The sequence below is a fragment of the Denticeps clupeoides genome, chromosome 15, assembly GCF_900700375.1.
Source record: "Denticeps clupeoides chromosome 15, fDenClu1.1, whole genome shotgun sequence".
NCBI classification, from domain to species: domain Eukaryota; kingdom Metazoa; phylum Chordata; class Actinopteri; order Clupeiformes; family Denticipitidae; genus Denticeps; species Denticeps clupeoides.
In genome coordinates this window covers 20593702-20617846 of record NC_041721.1, presented here as the reverse complement: position 1 = coordinate 20617846, position 24145 = coordinate 20593702, and the positions used below count along the sequence as shown (strand labels likewise).

Sequence of the window (24145 nt, the reverse complement as noted above, 5' to 3'; positions counted from 1 at the left end):
ATCCAAGTCAGAGCTCTATAGTGCCACGGTGGTGAAATGTTGGGCACATAGTAACCCTCTCAGAACACCCCAGCCTCCCCCCAAAGCGGGTATGTCCTATAAACAGAATGGCCTCCTGCCAATCACGATTTAAATAGCAGGGGCAGAAATAGGTGGGCGTCAGGGTGCGTCGTCCGAAAACTGATCCTTCTCTCCAGTGTCCTGCAGCAGGGGGAGTTGGAGCCTGCTCATACACAAATACACACACACACACACAACACAAACATTCTGTTAGGAAACAATGTTTCATCAGAATTGACCGAGCTCAAAATATACACATTAATCATTATCTGATAAATAATGATAAATAATGTAAATGAATATTGTGTTAAAAATGACATGACTATAACTGGCCACCTGGATTTAAATGAGCAAATGTCTATCCATCTATCTTGCCTTGGAAAACAATATCATTCTTTCTCAGATGGGTCAAATTGTTCACCAGCATCAAGCTGATAAAACAAATAAGGATATCACTTAAATGACCAGACATGGCTGATTTTTGTCCTATGATTTCATCTTGAAAGTGAAGTGATTTTGAAACACAAACACGGTTCACACAATGAAATGTGTCCTCTGCATTTAATCCATCACCCCCGCAGACCTTCCAATTATGGGTCAGTTTCCTTACCCACTAGGCAACCTCTGCCCGGTTGGAAGGATGGTGGAGAAACATTATTTAAACAGACAAAATGTGCTCAGAAAACAATCATGAATGTTCAAAGACTGTCACGACTGAGGGTCAGTGAGGGAAGCAAGCACAGAGGCGGGACATCAGAATAACAAAAAGGGGATTTATTAAACAGAAACAAAACCAGGCACGATGGCCAAAAACAGGGAATAAGCCCAAAGTGACCCGAAGGCATGTAGTTTAAAGCAGGACGGAAACAAAGCAAGCATAAGGTAAGGCTGTGTGCCAAGCAGTGACCAGCTGTGACAGAGATTCAAACTAGAAATTAGAAATAGTAAAAAGTCAAACAAACTTGATTAACCACTCTAACATTAACGTGGTTAATCAAGAAAAATGCTTCAGTTTGATGTGATCATATGGTCCAGATTTATTTAACAAGGGTTTCCCGGTACAAAAATGGGTGTTTATATACCAAAAGTGGCCCAAAAACGTATATGGTCATGGGCAGTAGGCTAGTGACCATGCTGACCCATGGAAAAATGGATCAAGGAACAAGCACCAGGCTGCATAGAAAACAAAGAGGCAAAAAGCTCGGATCATGTCACTGTTACTCTGACCTAGCTCAAATATCTAACATATGTTGTAAAAGCACAATCCTTCATAGTAAAGCTATTCCCCGATCTCAATTCTATCAAGGATATGTTGGAAAAGGAGGTGGGATCCTCGTAGGCCTACTAACATCTTGGAAGTATTGGTTTTAGTAGCCTGTTTCACACTGTAGCCTGTTTCACACTGAAACAGACAACCACAAAGTTACAGGTTGAAACCCCACTTACTACCATTGTGTCCCTGAGCAAGACACTGAGTGTCTCCAAGGGGACTGTCCCTCTAACTACTGATTGTAAGGTGCTCTGGAGAAGGCTCACTGGTAACTACATTTCACAGGACGCCTTCAGAGGTCTAATGGAGTAAATATGTTAACAAGTGGCGTGCCATTATTAGGTAGGTGGTGTTCTGCTCTGACTGATTAGTGTACACGAGGAAGCAATTTCTAGGTCTATATGAAGTGTCAGGGCTGTAACAGGGCTTTGTACAGAGTGCTGTGGAATGAGCCTCTGTATGAAGATGTTAATTCTAGCAGTGTGGTTCCTCCAGCACTTCCAGTCCAACCACCTACCCAGAGCTGCAGCCGGAGATATTTGGGATTGTGGTGGCAGAGAATTAGAGAGCGAGAGGCAAGAACTGCTGCTGCATGCAGTCTCTGCATAATTAGACCTGCTTGCTAGTGGCTCCAGCACACGTGTCAGCAAAAATGTCTCACCAGTTCTCACAATTAATTACAAAGTCAGCATCCAACATGAGAGAGAGGCCTGAGGCATTTGAAGTGTCCACCATGACCCTGGCCTCAGGGGTGAGAGTGCAGGAGAAGGTTGTGGTGAGGGATTAGGCTAATGTTATGGATGGGTGACGTAATGTGTGTGGGATTAGACACGGCGCTGGATGGGATCCCGATTGGACTGACACACGCACAAGTACAAAAACCCTGATGTAGCCTAAGTGGCTTTAGTGGTGTCAGTTTCACGCATGCACACTATGTGAAATGATTGTGAATAACTGTATGTCTGTTATAAATGTGTGTGTGTGTGTGTGTGTGTGTGTGCATATAAGTATGTGTGTGTGCATATAAGTGTGTGTCAGTGTGTGTGCACAGAGGGGCTTGTTTACCACTGGTCTCCCATATTTGGTTGCTGCATGGCATGGGCATTTCTGGAATAGTCAGGAGGGGAAGCGTGGTAGAGGGAGGGAGGGAAAGAGACATTCAACAAGCTGAGAGAGAGCGAGCGAGAGACACTTAGAGAAACGGGAGGAAGTGGGAGCACACAGAACATACACACACACACACACACACACAGTATGACAGAGACGTATTAGCACAGAGCAGCTTGGACCTACTCACATACAGAGTCTGCATTCTAGAGAGGACAGCAGGAGTCTAAGCAGGCAAAGATACAACTCATCTACCCTAGTTGGTGAGTGCATGTGTATTTATTAGCTACACCAGTTTGTGATTGTAGGAGTACCTGCAATTTCAGTTTCTTTGTATTTGATTTGTAATTAAAACTTTTTGGAGCTGATCTGGTGTACAAAAAACATGTCCACTTGAAGATGTTTGGTTTCCATGGTGACACTCTGCAGTTATTAGCAGTGATACGCTGAACCCATCATCTTTGAAGCAATTTATTGTCTTTATGAGCTGGCTGGTGTCTCTCTGTGCAGTTGGCAGCCAGTGGGTGAGAAGGGTTTCTTTCTAGATTGTCATGTGTGCTTCATAAGGCTAGGCGGCTGTTGCTAGTTGTATATTGTGTGTTTTTTACCGCATAGTCTGTGTGTGTGCCTGTGTGACCAGCTTTTAAAAGAGTAGTAGAATGAAACCAGTTTGTACGGCAGGATGGTTGTGTGAGTGCTGATGATCTGGTTGGAGCTCCTCTGAGAACATGCAGAAGAAAAATATCTCCAGCCCATTCAGGCCACTGTCCCTCTTGACCAAAGCTGCTTTTTCTTTTTTGTCCCTTTCTCCATATGCTGTCTGGAGTGGTATTGTACTAAACTGTGTTGCGTGTGTGAGTGTCAGTTTGTACTGAGGTGTGTGTTTGTGCATCTACATTTCCCTCCTGGAACGTTTCTCTCCTGCCTCTGGCATCCTCCTGCATGACATCATGGCCTGGCACTGGGATGGTGCCAGAGCTGTTGCTGGTCAGACTGGGTCAGTGTTGACTATCATACTCTTGCCAACTGCACTGTAGCATCCACTTTGAGGTCAGATGAAATTTCACAGGTCAAATTTGAATTCTGTTTGAGGTTGACTGAAGTAAGTGTAGACAGGGATCAACTGACATGCAGACAGCCAGCTTCAAGAATAATCTTCTGCTTGCTTATTCACAAAATTCCAAAATGTGACAGTCAGAACACAATCCGTCCTTCTTAGCATCTCTTGTTCTCTGTCTTTTTGCATGTCCCATTTTTGGAGCAGCGACAGACCAGCTAGACAGTTCTGTCCCGCTGCTGGAGTGGTGTGTCTAGCTAGAACATGTGATATGGCTGCATGTCTGGCTCACTTCACAGTAAGGGGATGAGATAATCTCCATCTAGCAGTGGGTTGTAAAGCAGAAATAATCAAAATACACCAGCAGGCTCAAATTAAGGCCACCATATCTGACAGTTGGACTGAACCATTGATCAAGGTACTTTAATGGGAGGGAGCTGGAGGTCTACTCAGAGTCATACTGTTGAAAGTAAATGAGTCTATAAATGGCCGTTTGAATCTAATGTTCCTTGGTTGCATTGCATGATTGCATTGCACTATTTGAACTAATATTTAGAGCTGAACAGTTGAATATATATGGTCTCATAATGTCTCAGTTAGTATTTAGTAAAGGTTCTTGCAGTCTAACTTTAAAATGTATTTACATTGTTTCTGTCTTTTTGCCGAACACAGGGCCATTCTTCAAGACACTGTACACCTAATGTTTATTCAGTGGAGCAGAACAACTGTTAATGACTGAGAGGCAAAGCCATAAGGCGTGGGTCACCTTGACGGATGTGTCCTTATGTACAGCTTGTTTTGGATTTCCTAAATAGATCTCCTGGGTCATTAAAAGATTCTTTCTTCATCATTAGCATAGTGCACCCACAACTGCTGTTGTTAGGGATACAGAAGGGTCTGAATCTTTTGGAATTAAGAATTCTTTTTAATAGCTGATTTGACTCCATCCACTCATGTGAATATGGAAAGATGATGATGACATGAAGCTCAACCTTCTTCCTCTCTCATTTCTCCATCTGCATGGCATGATGTAAGAGCCAGGTGGCCGGTTTTCAAACGACAGCAGCAGCCATTACAGACACCATGGCTCTGCAGTGAGGTGTTTATGGGCTGAGGAGCAAAGACGCTTTCTCAGTGCTTTCACACCCCAACACCAGATGCTTGCTGACTTCCATACACACACTGCTGTTTCTGAATGAGCGTACTGCATCTCTGATCATGGGTGTCTTCACATTTTATAGTCTTCAGCTGTAGAAACAAAACAATGATGAATTCATTCTCTTTAACCGTCTGAACAGTCTAAACCAATTAGTGAGTGCCTATGGTGCTGTATAGGTACCCTGCCAATGTGTGATGTGTGAAAGGGTTTTATTCTGGATTACAACGCTAAGGCTGACTCTAAAAATACCTTGGGCTCCTGGCATCACCTCATGACAGGGCCAATCTATAAAAGACCTTCAGGCTGAATACTTGGAACATCCAGAACTCCGCGTGTGTGTGTGTGTGAGCATGTGTATTTCTTTGTATTTATTACCATCAAACAGTGCAAATACATAAGAGGACAGCACCAAAGTCACACACTTGAAATATCAGTGTTTTCATTGGTGAATATTTTTTTATGACTTCAGAACTGTGAAGAAGGGAGACATATTTCACCATATACAAACTCTCAGAACATGTCTATGTTATGATTAAATTAGTAATATAGAAGTAGAAACATTAGCATTTGTTCCATTATTCTATGACTAGATAAGGTCATTTTCATTACCAGTTATCCTACACACACAACACTAAAGACAAGTATCTTTTCTGGAGAACCTGTGGCCAGCAGCTAAAATAAGCAGTAGCTGGGTGCTTGGCATCTGACTTGGATTTTCATCACTTTAGGGCCCATTTGGATGGAGTTTGGATGGTAGATCTAATAAGCAGATGGTTTGGGGGTAGGCTTGTAGGTGTTGCTTTTTTAAGATTAGTGCAATTTATGACCAATGATTGAACAAAATGATTAAATCAGCAGATTCCTCTCTACCCAGTTAACATGGTCCAGAGCTATAGTTGGCTTTTTTTGTTAATTTTTTAATAGATATTAATAAGCACAACTTTCAGACATGGCTGCGACAAAAATATCTGCGACATAATCTGAGTCATTTGCAGTTGTTATGATAGCTCCAGAAGCTACCTGAGAGAGAACATTCTCTGGTTTTGTGTGTACAACGTAACTGTATATATTTGAAGACTGTCAGTGTTTACATAGTAATGCATGCTACTTTACTCTATGGAATGTACTCTATATATATTTACATGCTCTTTCCTGGGTCTTTTTCAGAAGTCGCACACACCCAAGGCCCACTTGACGGTAGTCTCTATGCCAAGGTTCGTAAAAAAGACTCTGTTGAAGGACTTGTAACTGTCAGCGGACTTCCCATCACTGACCACAACCATCAATCACGTGAGGAAGCTGTGCCTGCAGTAAATCACGCCCTTCCTCTCCCTGTTGCTAACCACGCCCTCCCGGTTGCTGACCACGCCCTGTCTGTCAGCAGCGATTCTGGCAACTCTACGGCTTCTGTCAAGACTGATCGCACCGATGACCCACAGCTGCATCATGGAGGAGGAGGTGGGGGGTGTGTGAACCAGTCGGGTAGCGATGCTCCCCTGAGCCCACAGGAGAAACGAGAACTTGAACAACTGTTTAGTGGTCTGGAAGGTTCTCCTAGTGCACTTCAGCGACAGGTGTACCAGCCATCCAGGGTCAGCCCCGCCAACAGTGGAGCTGGGGTGCTGCACCTTGTACCTGCCCAGGTCCATGTCAACAGTAGTGGAAGTGCCACGGAACGTGAGACTGACATCCTTGACGACGACCTGCCGGAAAACGACAACAGTGCTGACAGCCTTGGCACACTCTCCTCCTTTGAAGGCCGCGATACACCAGCAGCTGACAGTCAGAGCCAGAGTCTGTATCAAACCACTGAGCAGCAGGAGCAGTACATTTCCGAATCAAGCACCATAGACATTGAGGGGCCACAACTGACAGAACACAAGGGTGGAATTCAAGAAATGCCAGTACATCAAGTTCACGGTTCAGCCTCAGCTCAGGAGCACCTGATTGACTACAGTGATCAGAATGGGGCCATTTATCGTTCACAGTCTTATGGAGCAGCACCCACCATGAACATAGGTGGTGGTGGCCCTCGACTTCTTCCTCAGGCCCCTGAGAGGAGCACCAGTAGCCGTGAGGCAGTTCAGCGTGGACTCAACGCCTGGCACCAGTATGGTCTGGCTGAAGACCCCTTCTTTGGACCGCTTGGGCGGTTTACAACTTCGAAGAGCGCCACATCACAGCAGGACATGGAACAGTCCATTGATGCCCTAAACATGCTTATGCTTGACCTGGAGCCCAGTCATTCACCCGTTCCAAAGTCTCAGAGTGCCCCCCCAGGAGATAATCCTGCTGTTTACCAGTCCCCCCTCTTCCAGACCCAGCCTCGACCCTCCTATGAGGCAGACCAGGTCATCCACAGCTATGCCAGGGGTTACATACCCTCAACATGTGCCAGCTTTGGCCAGTCCTCTCAAAGGTCCTCTCCAGCCTACCCACCCATGTCACCAACTACAGACATGAACTTGAGAGGGTACCAACCACACCAGGCGCCTTCACCCACATACCCAGAGACGTTTGTCCAGATTGGCTCTGGCACAACTCCTCCTCCCACTTTGCCCAAGACGCTCCCATTAAAGGCCCAGAGCATGTACTCAGCAGGAGGAAATGCAGTGTACTATTCCCCTGAGGTCCAGGGTCCTTCTCCATACCCTGTTAACCAACAGAGTTCCTCCTCCTCACCACTGCCCCCAATACCTCCTGCCAAGGAGCCTGGACCTGAAGAGGAGACTCTAAACTTGGAAGGGCTGGTGGCTCACCGTGTGGCTGGTAAGTTGTATTTGCAATTATATGTACTAACACTTTTCAGAAGCAACTTGCTCCACTGTTAATTAAAAATCTCAAAGCCCACATGGCCCTTGTAATTTTTGGGGTTTGTTGGTTCCTGAAATGATAGACAGGCCTCTTTCAGTTACTGGAATAATGCAGGGTTTTTGTGAATATTAGAATATAATATCCTTTTTAGCTAGATATAGAAATAAATTATATGTGGAACATACCCAATGAATTGCTTACCTTTTTATTTAATACTTCTAGATATTTGGGTATATGGCATATAAACAAAAAATAAGCCATGGTCTCCTCAGCAAATCTGCCCATTTATGGCTGACAAAGCACAAGGAAATTTCAAAGGCAGGGCTGGTGTTAGAACTAAAGCCTTACTTGGGATGGATATGTACCCTGGAGTGCTGGCCTAGTTACTGGAGCATAGATCTGTAATGAGTGTACAGAGAGGCTCGTGCCAGAGAGGATGAGCCAGTGGCAAACATGCCAGCCTCCCCCTTGCATCAACATCATGGGATCCTAGCTAGTAGAAACATTACCAGGTCATTGCATAATTTGCCTTAAAAGTTCATGGAAGGTACTGCTGGTAATACTGCTGGTAAGTATTCTTGGAAATTGTAAAAGTGGGGGTCTGTGCAGAGCCTTTTTGTATATTGATTGCACCAATTATTTGAGTGTTGAATGTTTAAGTCACGGGCACCATCTAGTGCCTGAATTAAGAACTTAAAACCACTGTTCTAAACCAAGTTAAATACATGCAATAAAAAATATCTAAAAATCAAGAATTTTACTGAACCAGACAACCATTATTTTATTTTAAGAAGTTACAGTCATTTGGTTCCAAACGATGGTCTTCAATCTGGTTCAGACAGAACTGACAGTAATTTGTCTTCCTTTTTTCCCCCCTTCTTCTTATTGCTTTGTGGACTTCACTTCACGCCATTGCACCTACTTCTGCACCACTTCACTCCTCCTCCTCTCCTCCTCCATACCTGCTCTCATCCTTCCATCCTGGGCAGAGTACAATGCTCGTCTTCGAGGCATTTCAGAGAGCATGATCCCGCACCACCCTGAACGCCATCGTTCCTATTCCTTCTCTGGTTCGTCCTGTAACATCCCCATTCCTATCACTCCATTCCTCCACTTCCCTGTAACATCTTTCTATCCCATTTTTCCTTTTCTCTCTGTTTTTACATTTAAGTTTATTAGTCAAACAATATAGAAACACTATGCAACCATGGCCTATGGCTCATTTTGATTCTGTATCATTCAGCTATCTTTTATGATCAGTTAAACCATACAACAGCTCATTCTTGGATCAGGCAGGAATTGCATATGTCAAAAACTCTTACTCTGCATTCCAGGATCCCAGTCCCACACAGCCACCCCAGACGAAGCCATGACCACTATGCGCCGCCGCACTGCCAGTGAAGGCCACTACCATAATGGCAGAGAGGAGCACCGCACCCACAACACTGTCCACTCTGCCGTCTCCCCTGAGTTCACTTTGCCGCTTAACTCCGGAAGCAAAGTGAACGAGGTACCACCAACAATCCAAAACGTCCTCCCTCAGCTTCTCCCATTAGGGGTCACCACAGTGGATCAACCGGTCTGGTTGTATGCAGATCTGACCTTACAAATGTTTTACATCAGATGCCCTGCTCACTGATGCCCTGTGTCTGGGTTACCAACAATCCAAAACAATCATATGGCATAAATCATCAAATGATCAGTGTGTCTATTTTGTCTGAGTTTCTTACTCCTCTGGTTTCCCCGACAGGAATTTCTGCACCATTACAGGGAGAACTTTGATGAGATGGATGGCTCCCCCGTGAGTCCGACACTCAGTGGTGGTGGTGAGCCTGCGCCCACAACCCCTGCCTTCCCTGTGTATCCTCTCACGTCGCCACAGACCCCCTACTTCAACCTGTGTAAGTCTGACCTTCCTACAGTGTGGGGGCCAGAGTTACATCACCTGTTCACTCTCTTCAATTCATTCTGTGTAGGCAGACATATCATACATGTCATGCAGTTAATAGTGCTGCTGTAATCTGCGCTTCAGCAGAAGTTACTAATGACTATTTCATGAATAACTGTTGTAGTCTGCAGCAGAAATGTTCTCATAACCTCTCTTTGGAACGTCATATCTGCTGTCCTTTAGTCCTTCAACACTCTCATAAGAAAGACCCTATACTGCTACTTTTCTATTTTATCACAAACTCACATGCATAATCAACCTGTTAATCATTTAGATAACTACAGTACACATATGCAACAAACATAGTCAGAGGAAAGTGTGCAGTGGGTTCTAATCTGAGTAGATGTGTTGAGTGGCCTTTCATTCTCACTTTTCAAAGTGATTATATGTCCATAGCTCCCCCTCCTGCTGCAGGTGTACTAAAGAGCCAATCACAGGCCAGATAAGCCCAAATGCCCCTCCTCTTCCCCTTTTCTTTTGCCTCTTACTGGTCATTTGGGCTGCCACTCAAAGAATTGATTGGGATTCTTTGGTAAGTGTAGGATGCATGCCCATATTTTGCAGAAGTTCAGTGGTGGGACATACGCATCATCCACCATCATGATAGACCATGGATGGCATGCCATATAATCATCCACAGCTCATGTTCTTATAAAGAATTCTGTTCAAGACTTCCTTGACCATAAGAAGTTCTAGTTTTTAAGGCGATAGGTGAATGTGGCGTGGTTTATTTCTTCACCAACCAGTGTTCATTGCCTAGGTCAGAGGTTTTCAAACTTATTTCCCACTTATCAAGAATAATATTTTCACGTCCCACTGTGAAAGCATGATGTCATGTGCTAACAATATATATCATACTGTAGCAGATAGTTCTGATGGTTGCATTTATAGCAACAACATAAAAATGATAAAAGTAAAGCTGCCAGGAAAAGTACTTAAATGCTATACTTAAAGCATTAAACTATTCAATTAAGACTTATGCATTAAATATATAAGAAAAAAATTAACAAAAGACAAAATAAATCAATTTGAACAAAAGTTCATTTCAAAAGTAAATACACTTTGAACAACTAATAATAAGACAAATTAAAGACTGTATAAGAAGCCGAAGCAAGGCATGGATCTGATCGGCATGCATATTAAACAAAGAGGAAGGTGACCACTCAGAACACCTGGCAGCAACGAATGGTTGCTGCCACATATGAGCGAAGATGTATTCAGACCGAACATGGCAAGCACTGTGCTCAAGCCCACTCTTTTCTATTACATGCACATGCAACAAATAATAATATGTGTTTCTGGCCGCTGCAGCCCACTACACTTGTTTCCTGTTGAGGCAGGATGATTGCACACCAACGCAATGTAAACGCACCGTTAGTGATGGCGAAGAGGCTGTCAGAGCCGAATCCGGACAACTTGCCCGGTCGGTTCTGCTCAAACTCCAAACAGTTCAGCAGACTCTTGGTCATGCAAACAAATCAGCGGATTCAAAACGTGATTTTATTATCATGGTGCACTTCATTATTCAGATGGGCACAGCTATTTTTTTGGTCTCACCAATGTGCATTTATTTGCTACATTTTTTTAATGTTGAGGTCAAAGGTGAAGCACTTATTTTACAAACACAGTTTTTATGTGAATAAATGTGTTTAAAAAGGAAAACATGGAATTCAGAAGAATTAAAACTGAAAAAACAGAATTTAGGAAAAAATAAAATGGATTTCATAGCCAAATGCTAAGGGCGCCATCCATGGTGGGGCAGTGGTGGCCTAGCGGTTAAGGAAGCGGCCCCGTAATCAGAAGGTTGCCGGTTCGAATCCCGATCTGCCAAGGTGCCACTGAGGTGTCACTGAGCAAAGCACCGTCCCCACACACTGCTCCCCGGGCGCCTGTCATGGCTGCCCACTGCTCACTCAGGGTGATGGGTTAAATGCAGAGGACAAATTTCACTGTGTGCACCGTGTGCTGTGCAGCTGTGTATCACATGTGACAATCACTTCACTTTGTATCTTTGTATCCAGGCAGCACCACAAACGAAGGAAGAATCATCTTACCAGAAGGAATCTTCTGGTAAGATGGCGGTGAGACAGTAGCTTGTGGCGGCCTCTCTGGTTCCACAATGGTGCTTTTCTGTATTTCATGCCGGTGCCCGAGGGAGATGCTGCCACAAGCGGTGCACAAAAATCCTGGAATTGCGGGAAATGGGCAAGGGTCCGTTCTAGGACCTAATCCTAGCCGGCTGGCTCTCCCGTCCATCCTATTATCCAAGTCTGTTCCTTGGACCATAATTTGGAATACATCAAGCTTCAGTGGAAATATGTGTGCTGTACGTAGCTATTAACGATCAGCAGAATGTACACCATGACGGAGAGTTCATTGTGCCCGGAGATTTCAACCATGCAAATCTCAAATCAGTTCTCCCTAAATTCCACGACTGGAAATATCGCAGACGCATACTAGGTGGAGCCCCGCCCTCATCTCGGCCAATCAGACCACATCAATGTTCTGCTAATTCCAGCAGACCACAGGTGGCAACCTGGCCGGCAGGAGCCATTTCTGCTCTTTAAGATTGTTTTGAGGGCACTGACTGGCAAATGTATAGTGAGGCTGCAACCAACGGTGACAACACCATGAACTTGGAAAAGTACACAACATCAGTGAACATTAGCAAATGCACCAATGACGTTACAGTCTTCAAGTCCATTACCACAAAACCAAACAAAAAACTGTGCATGACTGCAGAGGTACGTTAACTGCTCAAAGATTGAGACTTTGCCCTCAGGAGGAGTGACAAGGTGGCCCTAAGATCAGCGAGGGCCAAACTGTTTTGAGGCATTAGAGCAGCAAAGCAAGCACATGGGCCGAAAATCCACATGCAATCCACAGGGCATCCAGCCTGTCACAAACTACAGGACTAAAATCTCTGCCTGTAACAGTGAGCCCTCCCTACAGCATGCTCTGAATGACTTCTACACACGGTTCGACACACAGAACAATGTGACTGAGAGGAAATTCAAGCCTCTTGCCAGTGATCAGGTGTTGTGTTTAACCACGGCGTATGTGAGGAAAAGTCTTCTAGTTAACTCACAAAAGGCTGCTGGCCCAGACAACATTCCTTGAAGAGTCCTCAGAGAATGTGCAGACAAGCTGGCAGATGTTCTCACCGACATCTTTAACATCTAACTGAGCACCGCTGTTGTTCCAACGAGTTTCAAGGCCACAATCATCGTGCCTGTGCCAAAGAAGTCTTCAGTGTCGTGTCTCAATGACTACCGTCCCATTGCACTTACACCCATCATGATGAAGTGCTTCGACAGGCTGGTCATGAAACATATGAAGACCCTGCTGCCCTCAACCCTGGACCCACTGCAACACAAAGTTCATCTGTGTTCATCTAGAGGAGAACCTCTCCTGGAATCTCAACACCAGCTCAAAAGCCAATAAAACCCAACAGCATTGCTACATCCTGCGGAGACTGAGAAAATCTCCCACCACCCATCTTCATCACCTTCTATAGAGGGACTATTGACCAGCTGCATCACTGTCTGGTTTGGGAACAAGGAGCAAGGAAGCAACGCGGCAGAAACCTCAGGTAACCAGTGAGGAGGATGGGCCAGGCATCTCAAGAGTCCCCAGGTAGGCAAGATGTTCCAGCCGGGACAGGCAGGAAGAGGGCCTACTCGTCCCAATGGACAAAAGAGGGGCTGAGCCAGGAGGGGTCCGGTGAAGCCCTCACACCAAGAATGGGGCGTGCAGTGACAGGGGCTGCATGTGGACATGCAGTGACATGTCACCTGATGGCACAGCCCTGCAAATAGTTTATCGGTCCGTGTGTGGTCTGGGACCACCTTCCCTGTACGACACAGAGAGGAGAGCTGGAGACACCAGCAGAGACACCATGGGCTTTGTCATTAGCAAAAAATATGTCTGATAAACCATAAAATTCCCCATCCCCCCTGATTTGATTTTTACAACTCGACTACTGAGTGCAAGCCCTGCATTCGGTCTGAAAGCAGCTTTGACTGAGTGACTGCAGTGAAGGAGCAGGTCGCTAACGTAACCAATGTGAATTATAATGACTCTCACGTTAAACATTAGCACATCCCAGGGCCAGGTCACTTATGCTCTACCTTTCATGGCCTACGGATGACAATCACTGGTGTAGGGAAAAAATTACAAGTTGAAATACCTGCGAAGTTGAAATACAAAACAATTATTAATACATGAAACTAACAGAAATGTTTCCACAAAAAACATGAAAAATCATGCCCTAGATAAAATGTCTGAAGAGACTTATTCAATGCATATCTACATTTCTGTCATTCTTGACAATGTAATGCCTGTGCATGATTTTGTCATCACACTTATGTTCATGCATGAAGCTTCATGAACAGAGAAAGTTATATTGTGTTTGTGTCAGCATGATAGCCACATTCAACATTCCTCAAGTTGAATTTTATTTCATTCTATGAATTTATAATCCTGTTTTATCTTTGCCATTTTTCTCATACACCTTGTGTAGACATTGTGTGAGGCCTGTCTCTGATTTCCTATGGACTGTCTGTCTGTCTATGTTGCAGGTCGCTCTCCTCCTGGTTTAGCTCCTTTTTCTGCTTTAGGAATGAAGAACCAGAACCCCACTGATCTGCTACTGAAGCATAGCAGCTCAGGTTAGAAATTTTAAACTAATGCCCACTGATGCTGGATAGTTTTTATTTCCACCTATCTTTGCAAGCAATGCTTATGTTGATTCTTGTTTAGAACCTCTGTCCAACTCTCTTTTTTACCTCCCTCATAAAAATCGCTTTGCCTCTCATGCTCTGGTTATCTCTCTCTCTCATTATCTCTGTTTGTGCTGTCAGACTCAGACTCTAGCGATGAAATGGAAGGTAAGAACGTTTAATGAAAACAATCATATTTTTAACCTCTGAGAGCATCTTTGACATGGCCCACCTGAAGGGCTTGCTGTGTGAGGCAAACATACCAAAAATCTATTTCAAAACCCATATCACTGTATGTTGAAGAGTACTAAATGTAACAACAACAACAATTATTTCTTATATGTCTCAATGGGCTTTGTCAGGTCCTACAATTGATACCCCCCATACTTGACTCCACACAAAAAAAAACTCTAGGAGAGAGAAAAAAAGAAAGGAAGAAACCTTGGGAAGGAGTGATACAGAGAGGGACCCCCTTCCAGGGTAGAGTGAGCCTGCAAGTGGTGTCAGTGCCGGGTTTGTGATTGTCCAATAAGAGAAAAAGGCCTATAGTTGTAGAGGTGGAGAAGTCCAGAGTGTAGTCCAGTGTCATAGTGTACATTACGTGTCCATTATAATTCTATTGGTCCATTTGAAGATCCCTGAAGCTGTAGTTGTAACGGTGGTGGTGGCTGTGGTGACCCTCTGGTTCGTTTCATGCTGTCCTCGTTTAGCAGTTGCCAGTAACCAGGATTTATCTGCTCTCTTCACTGGAGTCTGCCAGTAGTCTGTGCACTTAATTCAGTATCTGTGACAAAACAAACAGAAGCAGCGGCAGACGGTGATAGTGAAATATGTGGTTATAGTGGTATATTGTGCTACAGTGGCCCGGTACCCTAACTAGGACAGCCTGACTAAGGTGAATTTAACACTGTCTGTGTTTAACAGGGGGACTGTGTGGGGGTCATAAATAACTAAGAGTTCACTCAGGTACTGCAGGGCGAGACCATTTACAGCTTTATAGGTCAAGAGTAGGATTTTGTAGTCAATCCTAAATTTGATGGGTAGCCAGTGCAGTGATTGTACGACTTGGGTGATGTCAAATTTCCTAGTTCTAGTTAGAACTCTGGCTGCAGCATTCTGAACTAGCTCATTTACCTACTAGAGCATCCAGACAGTAATGCATTGCAGTAATCTAACCTTGATGTAATAAATGCATGGACCAACTTTTCTGCATCATGCATTGAAATTATATTTCTTATTTTCGCAATATTTCTAAGGTGAAAGAATGTTTTCCTAGTGATATTATCTACGTGCAAATTGAATGAGAGACCTGCATCAATGAGGACACCTAGAAACCTTTACTTCAGTACTTGGTGAGATAGAAAGCCTATCCAGAGTTATGATGTAGTCAGCCATCTGGCTACTTGAGACCCAAGTACGAGAGCTTCTGTCTTGTCAGGGTTTAACAGAAGAAAGTTGGTGAGCCTCCACTGTCTTATGTGCTTCAGACAATTCTCTATTCTGTTCAGCTGCTGCCTCTGATCTGGCATTGCTGATAGATACAAATGTTTGTCATCAGCGTAGCAAGGAAAGCTAAAACCGTGTTTGCGAATGACGTCACCTAAAGGTAACATGTATAAGGAAAATACTAATGGACCAAGGACAGAACCTTGTGGAACCAAACTCTACTTTACTATATGAAAACGAATCACCATTGATGTCCACAAACTGATACTGATCAATCATATGATCTGAACCATACAAGGGCTATTCCCTTAATCCCAACAACATTCACTAACCTGATCAATAGTGTCAAATGCTGCACTCAGGTCAAGCAGGATTCATGGATATTGATGCTGTCTAGGTATGCGCTCAGCTGCTGGGCTACGACTTTTCTATATATAAATAGAAGGTTGGATATTGGTCTATAATTTGAAAGATGACTGCGGTCTGATGACTGCTACCTTGAACGACTTGGTACCACAACTTGCCACCAGTGATAACGCGCTTTAAGAAGGTTGAACAGGAATCTGGGATTATTTTTGTTCTTGTCTATTAACGAGGAGAGATACGTTGATCGAGCTGTGCTAAGAGCCTTCTTATAGTTAAGGAGGCTCGCCTTCCATGCTACGTTCAATTTACTTTGACGGCATTAACACTGCGATCATTATACCAAGGAATTAAATGTTTAGCTCTTACTATCTTCCTTTTAAGGGGAGCGACATTATGTAATGTACTACGCAGTGTTAAGTCTAGATATTTGGTCGCTTGGTCGAGTTCAGCGGGGTCTGTCGGTGAGTAGATCAGCGTTGATAAATCTGGTAGGATATTAATAAACCTCTGAACTGTACTTGATGTAATTATCTGTTTGTCTCTATAGGTCCTATTATATTTTGTTTAACTCCAACTGAGTCTGGTATAGATAGGAATGCTGTTCTTGGCGAGTCTTCTAATTTATCATAGTGGATGTTAAAGACAATTAGGGCTTTATCCACAGATATACAACCAGGTCGGAAACAAAATCTGTAAATTCACTAAGAAACTCGGAGTAAGGTCCAGGGGGTCTATAAATAATAATCAATGGAATGAACTTAAAACATTTTTTTTGCAAGACTACATGGGTTATATTGGTATAAAGAATCTAAAAAGAGTTGAGTCCATGTCCAGGTTTATGTGTATAACCGATGTTATTATTGTAAATTACTGCCACGATAATGCTATTATATCGGGGGTGCTGGTGGTACGTTCAGTAGGAATGATGGTGACGGTTAATAAACAGACACCCCGTCCAGCCCGGGGAACAGACACAGTGTCAGCATATTTATAATTTTTTATAATTAATGTTTCTTTTAGAATCTCTTGTTTTAATAGAGCGAGGTAAAGACACAGTGTCAATACTGTACATGCTGGGTTGCTACAGGTCTCGTCGCTACGCCGAAACTGCGGTAATGGGCCAGAGCAGATTACTTTATCCGACATCGTTTTAGCCAGTTCAAGCATCTCTATAAAGTTATCTTTAGTTATTTCCGACTGCGGTAGTTATTTCCGGACGTCGTTAGCGCCGACGTGAATCGCTATACTAGCGTATCTACGGTTCTTTTGAAATTTGCGCGGATGTCGGGCGCTCTGGCTCCAGGAAAACTCAGGGTTTTATTCGCTGGTGCCGGTATCCTCACGTTTCGAACTATAGAGTCGCCAATGACTAGAGCCGGTGGACTGTAGGACCCAGCGGATGCCTCGCTGAGGGGGGAGAAGCGGTTCTGAACGCGGACCGGGGAGTGGTGCCCAGGTGGTGGGGGAGCTTGGCGGGTCGTCACCCAACTGCCCTGCTGTCCGGAGGGCGCTACTGGTACCGGCGCCGGGGTAGACACACTCACCGGCTGACTGGACTAGAAAAGAGTCTATTCAATTTTCCGAATCCCTAATTAAATATACATTTCTTCTAGCTCGGTTATTTTCTCCGTCATTTCAGCTATTCTCCTACACTTTCTGCAGGTAAATTTCTCACTACTGACTGTGTTCGACAAACTGTACATTTCACACACTGCACAGGGGATTAGTGAGGGAGCCATAATTTACCTTTTTTGTTGAATTTAGGTTATTCTTAATTCAGAGGAAATTCAGGAAGTAACCAGATGACGCCAAACATACAATTAAATGTCTTTCAATATTAAAAAGTGGGTAAATATTCCTGCACTCACAGTAAAAGTGATTCATGGATTAAGATTAAACATGAGTGTAGATAAATGGAAATGAAAATAATGTTTAATGGTAAATGATAATGTAAAGGGGTCTTCAATGTCAAGGTGAACTTTGAACTTAAACTTTGCAGGCACATCCTGTTTAGTACTTACAAGTTGTAACAGGCCTAGAAGTTGTGGTCTTGAAAGTGGAAGTCCCCAAACCTTTCAAAATAAGAAATACAAACAGGTCTTTAAAAAGTGCCACAACAGAGAAGACAACTCTGCTGGGCCCAATATTTGTGACAGAAAACCTGACAGAAAAATTTACAGCGTGGCACCATGCACATTTACTATATCTATCACAACCCTATCTACTGTGCCATTTAATAATCTGGGATTAAATATTGCTCAAAGAAATCACTAGGGAAGCGTAACACAATTTGATACAACCTATCCATAGGTGCACCAGCAGGCTTTATGGCTAATGAGGTTAATCAGGTTAATCGATATGGAAGACGTGAGCAAAACAAGTTCATTTGTCTGGAAAAGGGAACAGCATAAAATTACACTGAACTCATCTCCATTGTTACAAACATGTACAACAACACCTCACCAAAAATAACCAGAAAAAAGGAACATAATCTAATTAAACTAAAAAAAAAGAATTGCCTTTCTTCACTGCGTTTTTGTATCACATCACAAACCAATCCTGGGGGAGCTGTCTGCAAAAACCTGCATTTGCACCCTTACCAGGATGTTCATGCCACATGACACAGCTAATTGTAAGTTGATATTTAATGTATATCAGATCAATTGCACACAGCTTGTATTTTTTTCAAGAAGGTCATGCATTAAATACATTTCCTTTAGGAATACAAAATTTGACACTTTTTTTTTTTTTTTCATTCATAATGTATGACAGGCGTGAACAATATCCATTCCAGGGACATTGCAACAAACCTGGGACAAGCAGCCACCAACAGTGCACCATAATTAGAATAGATAACACTGACGATCGATTTCTACAGTCCCCAACCTGGATCTTTATGTCGGTACAATGGAATTTCACAACATAACTGTATATAGTGTGCATTCATACTCATAATACTGATAAATAAAGAATTTCTACTGATAAATAAAGCATTACTACTACATTAGAATTTGCACAACAGTAACAAACCAGGTTCAAATTCAATGAGCTATATTATAGTTATAACAACCAAATAAAAAAAATGTAGTATAAATGAAAAACACCCACACTGGTAAATGTAATTTTTGTAAAAGAAGCAATGCATACAGTGAGATACAGTTATATACAATAATATTTGTATGAAATTATGGAAGCACATGGTCAAAGGTATGTTCAGATGTTAGCTATATTAATACACTGTAATACACTTACTATGATCTTTATGCAAAAGTTGAACCTGAAATAAACCCCCAGATGTATTCTGGTACAGTTGATCTGGCCCCTAAAGGTACCTTACTTAATGTTTTTAACGTAATAATCACTTTAGCACACCTTTTGTTGTGTTGAAGACATCATCTGCATACAAATGTATTCCTTAATATAGTGAGAAAAAAGAACAGATGCGACTTTGTTGCACAAAAGATGAGTTACGAAACCACTGGCCCATGTTACTTTACAGGGTGAAATATGAGAAAAAAAAGAGCGAAAAGGAGAGGAATTTACAATGTTCTACCAGCAACTCGGTTTATAATCATGGTTACAAGCAGCTGTTACAACTGTGAGAGCGTGATGTCCTATTTAATGAGAGGGGGTCTATAAATAATAATCAATGGAATGAACTTAAAAACTTTTTTTTGCAAGACTACATGGGTTATGTTGGTATAAAGAATCTCAAAAGAGTTAAATCAGCTGTTACAACTGTGAGAGCGTGATGTCCTATTTAATGAGAGGGGGTCTATAAATAATCAGATTCTTCAGTTGATGTTGTTCGCCGCATAAACACCCTCATGTCATTTTAAAGGCTCCGCTTGGGCTTACGCAGCGTAAAATTATTGGGCATAGGGACAAATGTGCAAAAATAATTTACAGTACATTGTGCACCGACCCATAATATAGTGAGAAAAGAAATGTGTTTAAGCTGATATTGGAACCCAGGTCCCTCGCACCAAAGACCCGCAATGCTTGGCTACTTCACCAAGTAGGGTCCTTGTGATTCAGATTATCCATGTACTTGGACACTAACACACAATAATGTATTTGTATTTTTACATAACCAGGACAGCGTTACTCATGTTGCACAGCACATAGACTCTGATTAGCATTGTCGTCTTGTCAACTGTTAAGAGAGAGATGCTGGTTGAAACGTGGATCTGCAGCAGAAGGGAAGGGGACCTTATGTCTGTGCTTTTAATCTCAGGGGAAGATTATGCCTTTTGCAGATTCACCTGGCATTGTTTCTGGGACAGTCTTTTGGGACAGTGGTGGCCTAGCGGTGGCCTAGTGGTTAAGAAAGTGGCCCCGTAATCAGAAGGTTGCCGAATCCCGATCTGCCAAGGTGCCACTGAGCAAAGCACCGTCCCCACACACTGCTCCCGGGTGCCTGTCATGGCTGCCCACTGATCACTAAGGGTGATGGGTTAAATGCAGAGAACAAATTTCACTCTGTGCACCGTGTGCTGTGCTGCTGTGTATCACAAGTGACAATCACTTCACTTTCACTTTGTGTGGCGGCCTTGAACGCACAAGTGAAGAAATCTGTGATGATGAATGATGTGCTTTGAACATATTCTTGGGATTATTTAAACATTTTTTTCATTTGTTCTTCATCAAAAAAGGTACAAGCTCTAATAAAGCAGGGAATGTTGTGTGTGTAGCATGTGGACAGCGTTGGCATGTTGAGATGCTCTGTAGATCCTTTTCTGGACTCTAAATTATTTGACCCCTAACCCCTCAAAACTCTTAGTTCAGTGTGCCGTCAGAGTCTATTTTCTTTCCTGCTTCCTTTATCTCATTTCTCCATTAAAGTTAGTGTTATTATGTTTGATTACATTTTTTTATTTAATTAATTTATTCTGGAACAGTCAGTTTTTTTTCAACATTTAGACTCTGCGCAATGGCTATAAAAAAGTGTGTTCCACTGACAAAAAAAATGTGAGGATAAAGCAACTGTGATGCTTGTATTATGTTTGTTTAGAGCCTCGAGGCTACATGGGACCAGTAGCTCATATAGGTGGGCGGAGTCCTCTGATTTCCCCTGTGCAGGTCATGCTCAGACCTGGACTGTCCCCTGTCAGCCCTGTCTACAGCCCTCACGGGTGAGTACCACCTGATATGTCTGTTTGTGATTTTGTCTTCTGTGCACATGCATGTCCTATTTTGACAATATTCTGTCTGTTCCAGGCACTTCCCCTCTCACAGCAGTCCCCCTCACTCTGCCCCTGACTCAGATTACCCCTCTTACCCACCTGAATTTGCTCATCCCCACTTGTACCCAGACCCCCTGGGCTTCCTTGACCCAGACGAGGCCACTGTGAATGTTATGGGTGTCCATAGAGTCCCAGGTAGCCCCAACACTCTCCACAGGACTGTTGCAACAAACACAGCCCCCAGCCCTGTGCTCCAGCGTAGACTGGCCAATCAGAGTAGCCCTGTTACTGGGTGCCGAACGACACCAGCCAATGGTAGTAGAGACCTTATATCCCCTAATAGTCCTATGCCCAGCCAACATTCAGGTGCCACCAAAGTGGTTCCTGACAGTCCAGTGTTCAGTCGTCACACTATGGGTTCCAGCAGCTCAAGCCCTGAATGCAGACCTGTGCACAGTGGACAGACTGTCCCAGATGACAAGTGGGTCAGTCTGAGTCAACAGAGTAGCTTGTGTATGGAAGTCCCTCCCGCCACTCCTCCCTTCTCTCCATCAGCGACTGCAGTGCCAAGCCAGGAGAGACCCAGTATAACGCCATCAAGCAGCACATTGAACAAGAAACTGTCTTCACCCGCGCCCAGTGGTGCCAGCTCTCCTACCACCACTCCCAATGCCCAGCTTGATTCTTCCATCATTTCTATCTATGGTAAGATTTTGCTATGTAATAAAATGGGTCTGGGCCACATGGTGCTGCAGCATGTAGCACTGTTGCCTCAGACCTTCAAGGTTTTGAGTTCGAGTCCCAGCTACAATTTTATTTCTGTGGTCTTTGCATGCTCTCCCCATGTTGGTGCGGGTTTCCTCTGGGTTCTCCTTTTTTCTCCAGAGCAAACATGAACAGAATTTTACGTCAGGTAAAACCTGTAGTGGGGAGCCCATGTGCTCACTAAACTTCTCTCTTTCCCCTTTCAGCCGATGGGCCTCCTGATATTCATCTGAATGTGAAGTTTGTTCAGGACACCTCCAGGTTCTGGTACAAACCTGACATCTCCAGAGAACAAGGTGAGACTGTACACCAGTTTAATGTCTTTATATCAGCATGATGCATGTTTTTGTATTTTAGTCCTCACATGCCTATTTCTCTCCAGCAATCTGTCTGCTGAAGGATCGGGAGCCAGGGGCGTTCGTCATCCGGGACAGTCATTCTTTCAGAGGGGCATATGGTTTGGCTATGAAGGTGGCCTGTCCACCTCCAACTGTGCAGCAGAATAAGAAAGGTGCTGTACTGTGCATCATCAGTTCATAGAATTGTTTTTAGTCTCACAAATCAAAAGCAAATCAGAATCTTGAGGTTATTCTTTTATCCTAATTTCATTTTTTTCTCAGTTTAGTTTCATAACTTTTTATTATCTTAATTATGCAGTTAAAGTTTTGCAATTAGTTTAACATTTCCAATTATTCTGACCAGACTTGAATCTTATTATAGTATCATTTGTTTTCTTATTACTTATTTTAATTAACAGTAGTTTTTCTACATAAATCTTTTTTTTCTTATGTTTGAAATGCAGTCTTGATTGCTTAAAAACAACAACTCATAAATGCAAATTGTGACAGTACAGGAAGGGGAGGACGAAGGCGCAGATTATTTCCACAGATTTATTTACACACTTGAAATCAACTCAAAATCACACACCAACACACATCCAGGGCTCATCTTAGGAACAGGGGTGCAAAGAGGGACACGAAAGGTACTCTCACACAAGGACACTCCACCACCATCTGGAAAAAGAAACACAAAATGGTCACATAAAAATAAAAAATAAAAATGGACTACAATGTTCATACCATTATAAAATGCACATCAAGAATGCACTTGATAGTCTGGCATAGTTACACAAAGAGACCCCCTGTTTTAAGACAGTTTTCAGATTGTGCTGCAAAAGAAAAGCATACGTGTCAGAATGCAGGTCCTTAGATGCAAGTGTGTTGGCGTGGGAATCCACACGAGATGAGCTGGGGTTGGCTGCACGGCGCTGCACGGTGGCTGTGCTCGGGAACATGGTGGAAGTCAGCTGAGTGCTCCACCGTGGGAGAGCAGTGGAGGCAGTAAAGGGGAGTAGTCAGGCGGAAACGGTCGGCACCAGAAGGACGTGGGCTTTTCGGAAGCGATGGGTAATCAGGAGCAAATGGGGACAGACGAGAGTAATCCAGGAGACAGTCGGTGGGTGAGGTGAGGATAATACAGGAAAGACTTACAGCACACGTGACAATGTCGGCATATGAGGTCGCGACGACCATCCTGGCCGTTGCGTATTTCTGTTGCATGCTGACCTTCCTCTTCAGTGGTCACGCGCCCCCTGGAGGTTGGGTACAGTGAAATGGCCAATTTGTGGCAACTTCATTTAAATGTCCACTCCCCCCTTGCAAGCTCATTTATTTAAACATTGCTTGCACATGCTGCTTTTGGTCAATCATGGCTCAGAATGTGGCTCAGAATATGTTTGCTCATTTCAAAATGTGCTTGTGCCATGTGCTGCTCCTAGAGCCAGGGTGAAAATATCTTTTGAAAGTGCCACTCTGAACTGAAACTTCAGTTTCTTTATTTTCCTGATCTCTACCATAGTTGGTGACACAAATGAGTTAGTGCGGCACTTCCTGATTGAGACCAGCCCAAAAGGTGTACGACTGAAGGGCTGTCCCAATGAGCCCTACTTTGGTGAGTTCCTGCTATCCCCAAATACTACTGCCCACATGGATGTGTGCAAGTATATGTCTGTTTTTATTTTAAACTCATGTGTATGTGCTTATCTTTGTATAAAAATTGAATAAACAACACCAATTGTATGTGTGGGTGTGTGTGTGTGTGTGTGTGTGTGTGTGTGTGTGAGACAGGCTGCCTGTCTGCACTGGTGTACCAACACTCCATGACACCCCTGGCTCTTCCATGCAAGTTGATGATCCCAACTAGAGGTAAAGCAACTGTGTCACACCACCAAGTTTTATTCAGACTTG

General features: G+C 43.5%; 1 protein-coding gene across 4 annotated transcripts in view; it reads left to right on the top strand.

Moving 5' to 3' along the window:
- tns1a (tensin 1a) overlaps positions 1-24145 on the top strand; it is a 77536-nt gene that overhangs the window by 46955 nt on the left and 6436 nt on the right. For 2 of the 4 annotated variants that reach the window (XM_028953839.1, XM_028953840.1), the window contains exons 18-29: positions 5821-7422; positions 8457-8537; positions 8802-8977; positions 9218-9368; positions 13996-14085; positions 14278-14304; positions 20963-21083; positions 21169-21839; positions 22106-22195; positions 22282-22410; positions 23757-23849; positions 24026-24103. In XM_028953839.1, coding sequence (XP_028809672.1) covers positions 5821-7422; positions 8457-8537; positions 8802-8977; positions 9218-9368; positions 13996-14085; positions 14278-14304; positions 20963-21083; positions 21169-21839; positions 22106-22195; positions 22282-22410; positions 23757-23849; positions 24026-24103 — 3309 coding nt within the window. The remainder of the gene's footprint in view (positions 1-5820; positions 7423-8456; positions 8538-8801; positions 8978-9217; positions 9369-13995; positions 14086-14277; positions 14305-20962; positions 21084-21168; positions 21840-22105; positions 22196-22281; positions 22411-23756; positions 23850-24025; positions 24104-24145) is intronic. The other 2 variants (XM_028953841.1, XM_028953842.1) reach the window with 2 other exon arrangements.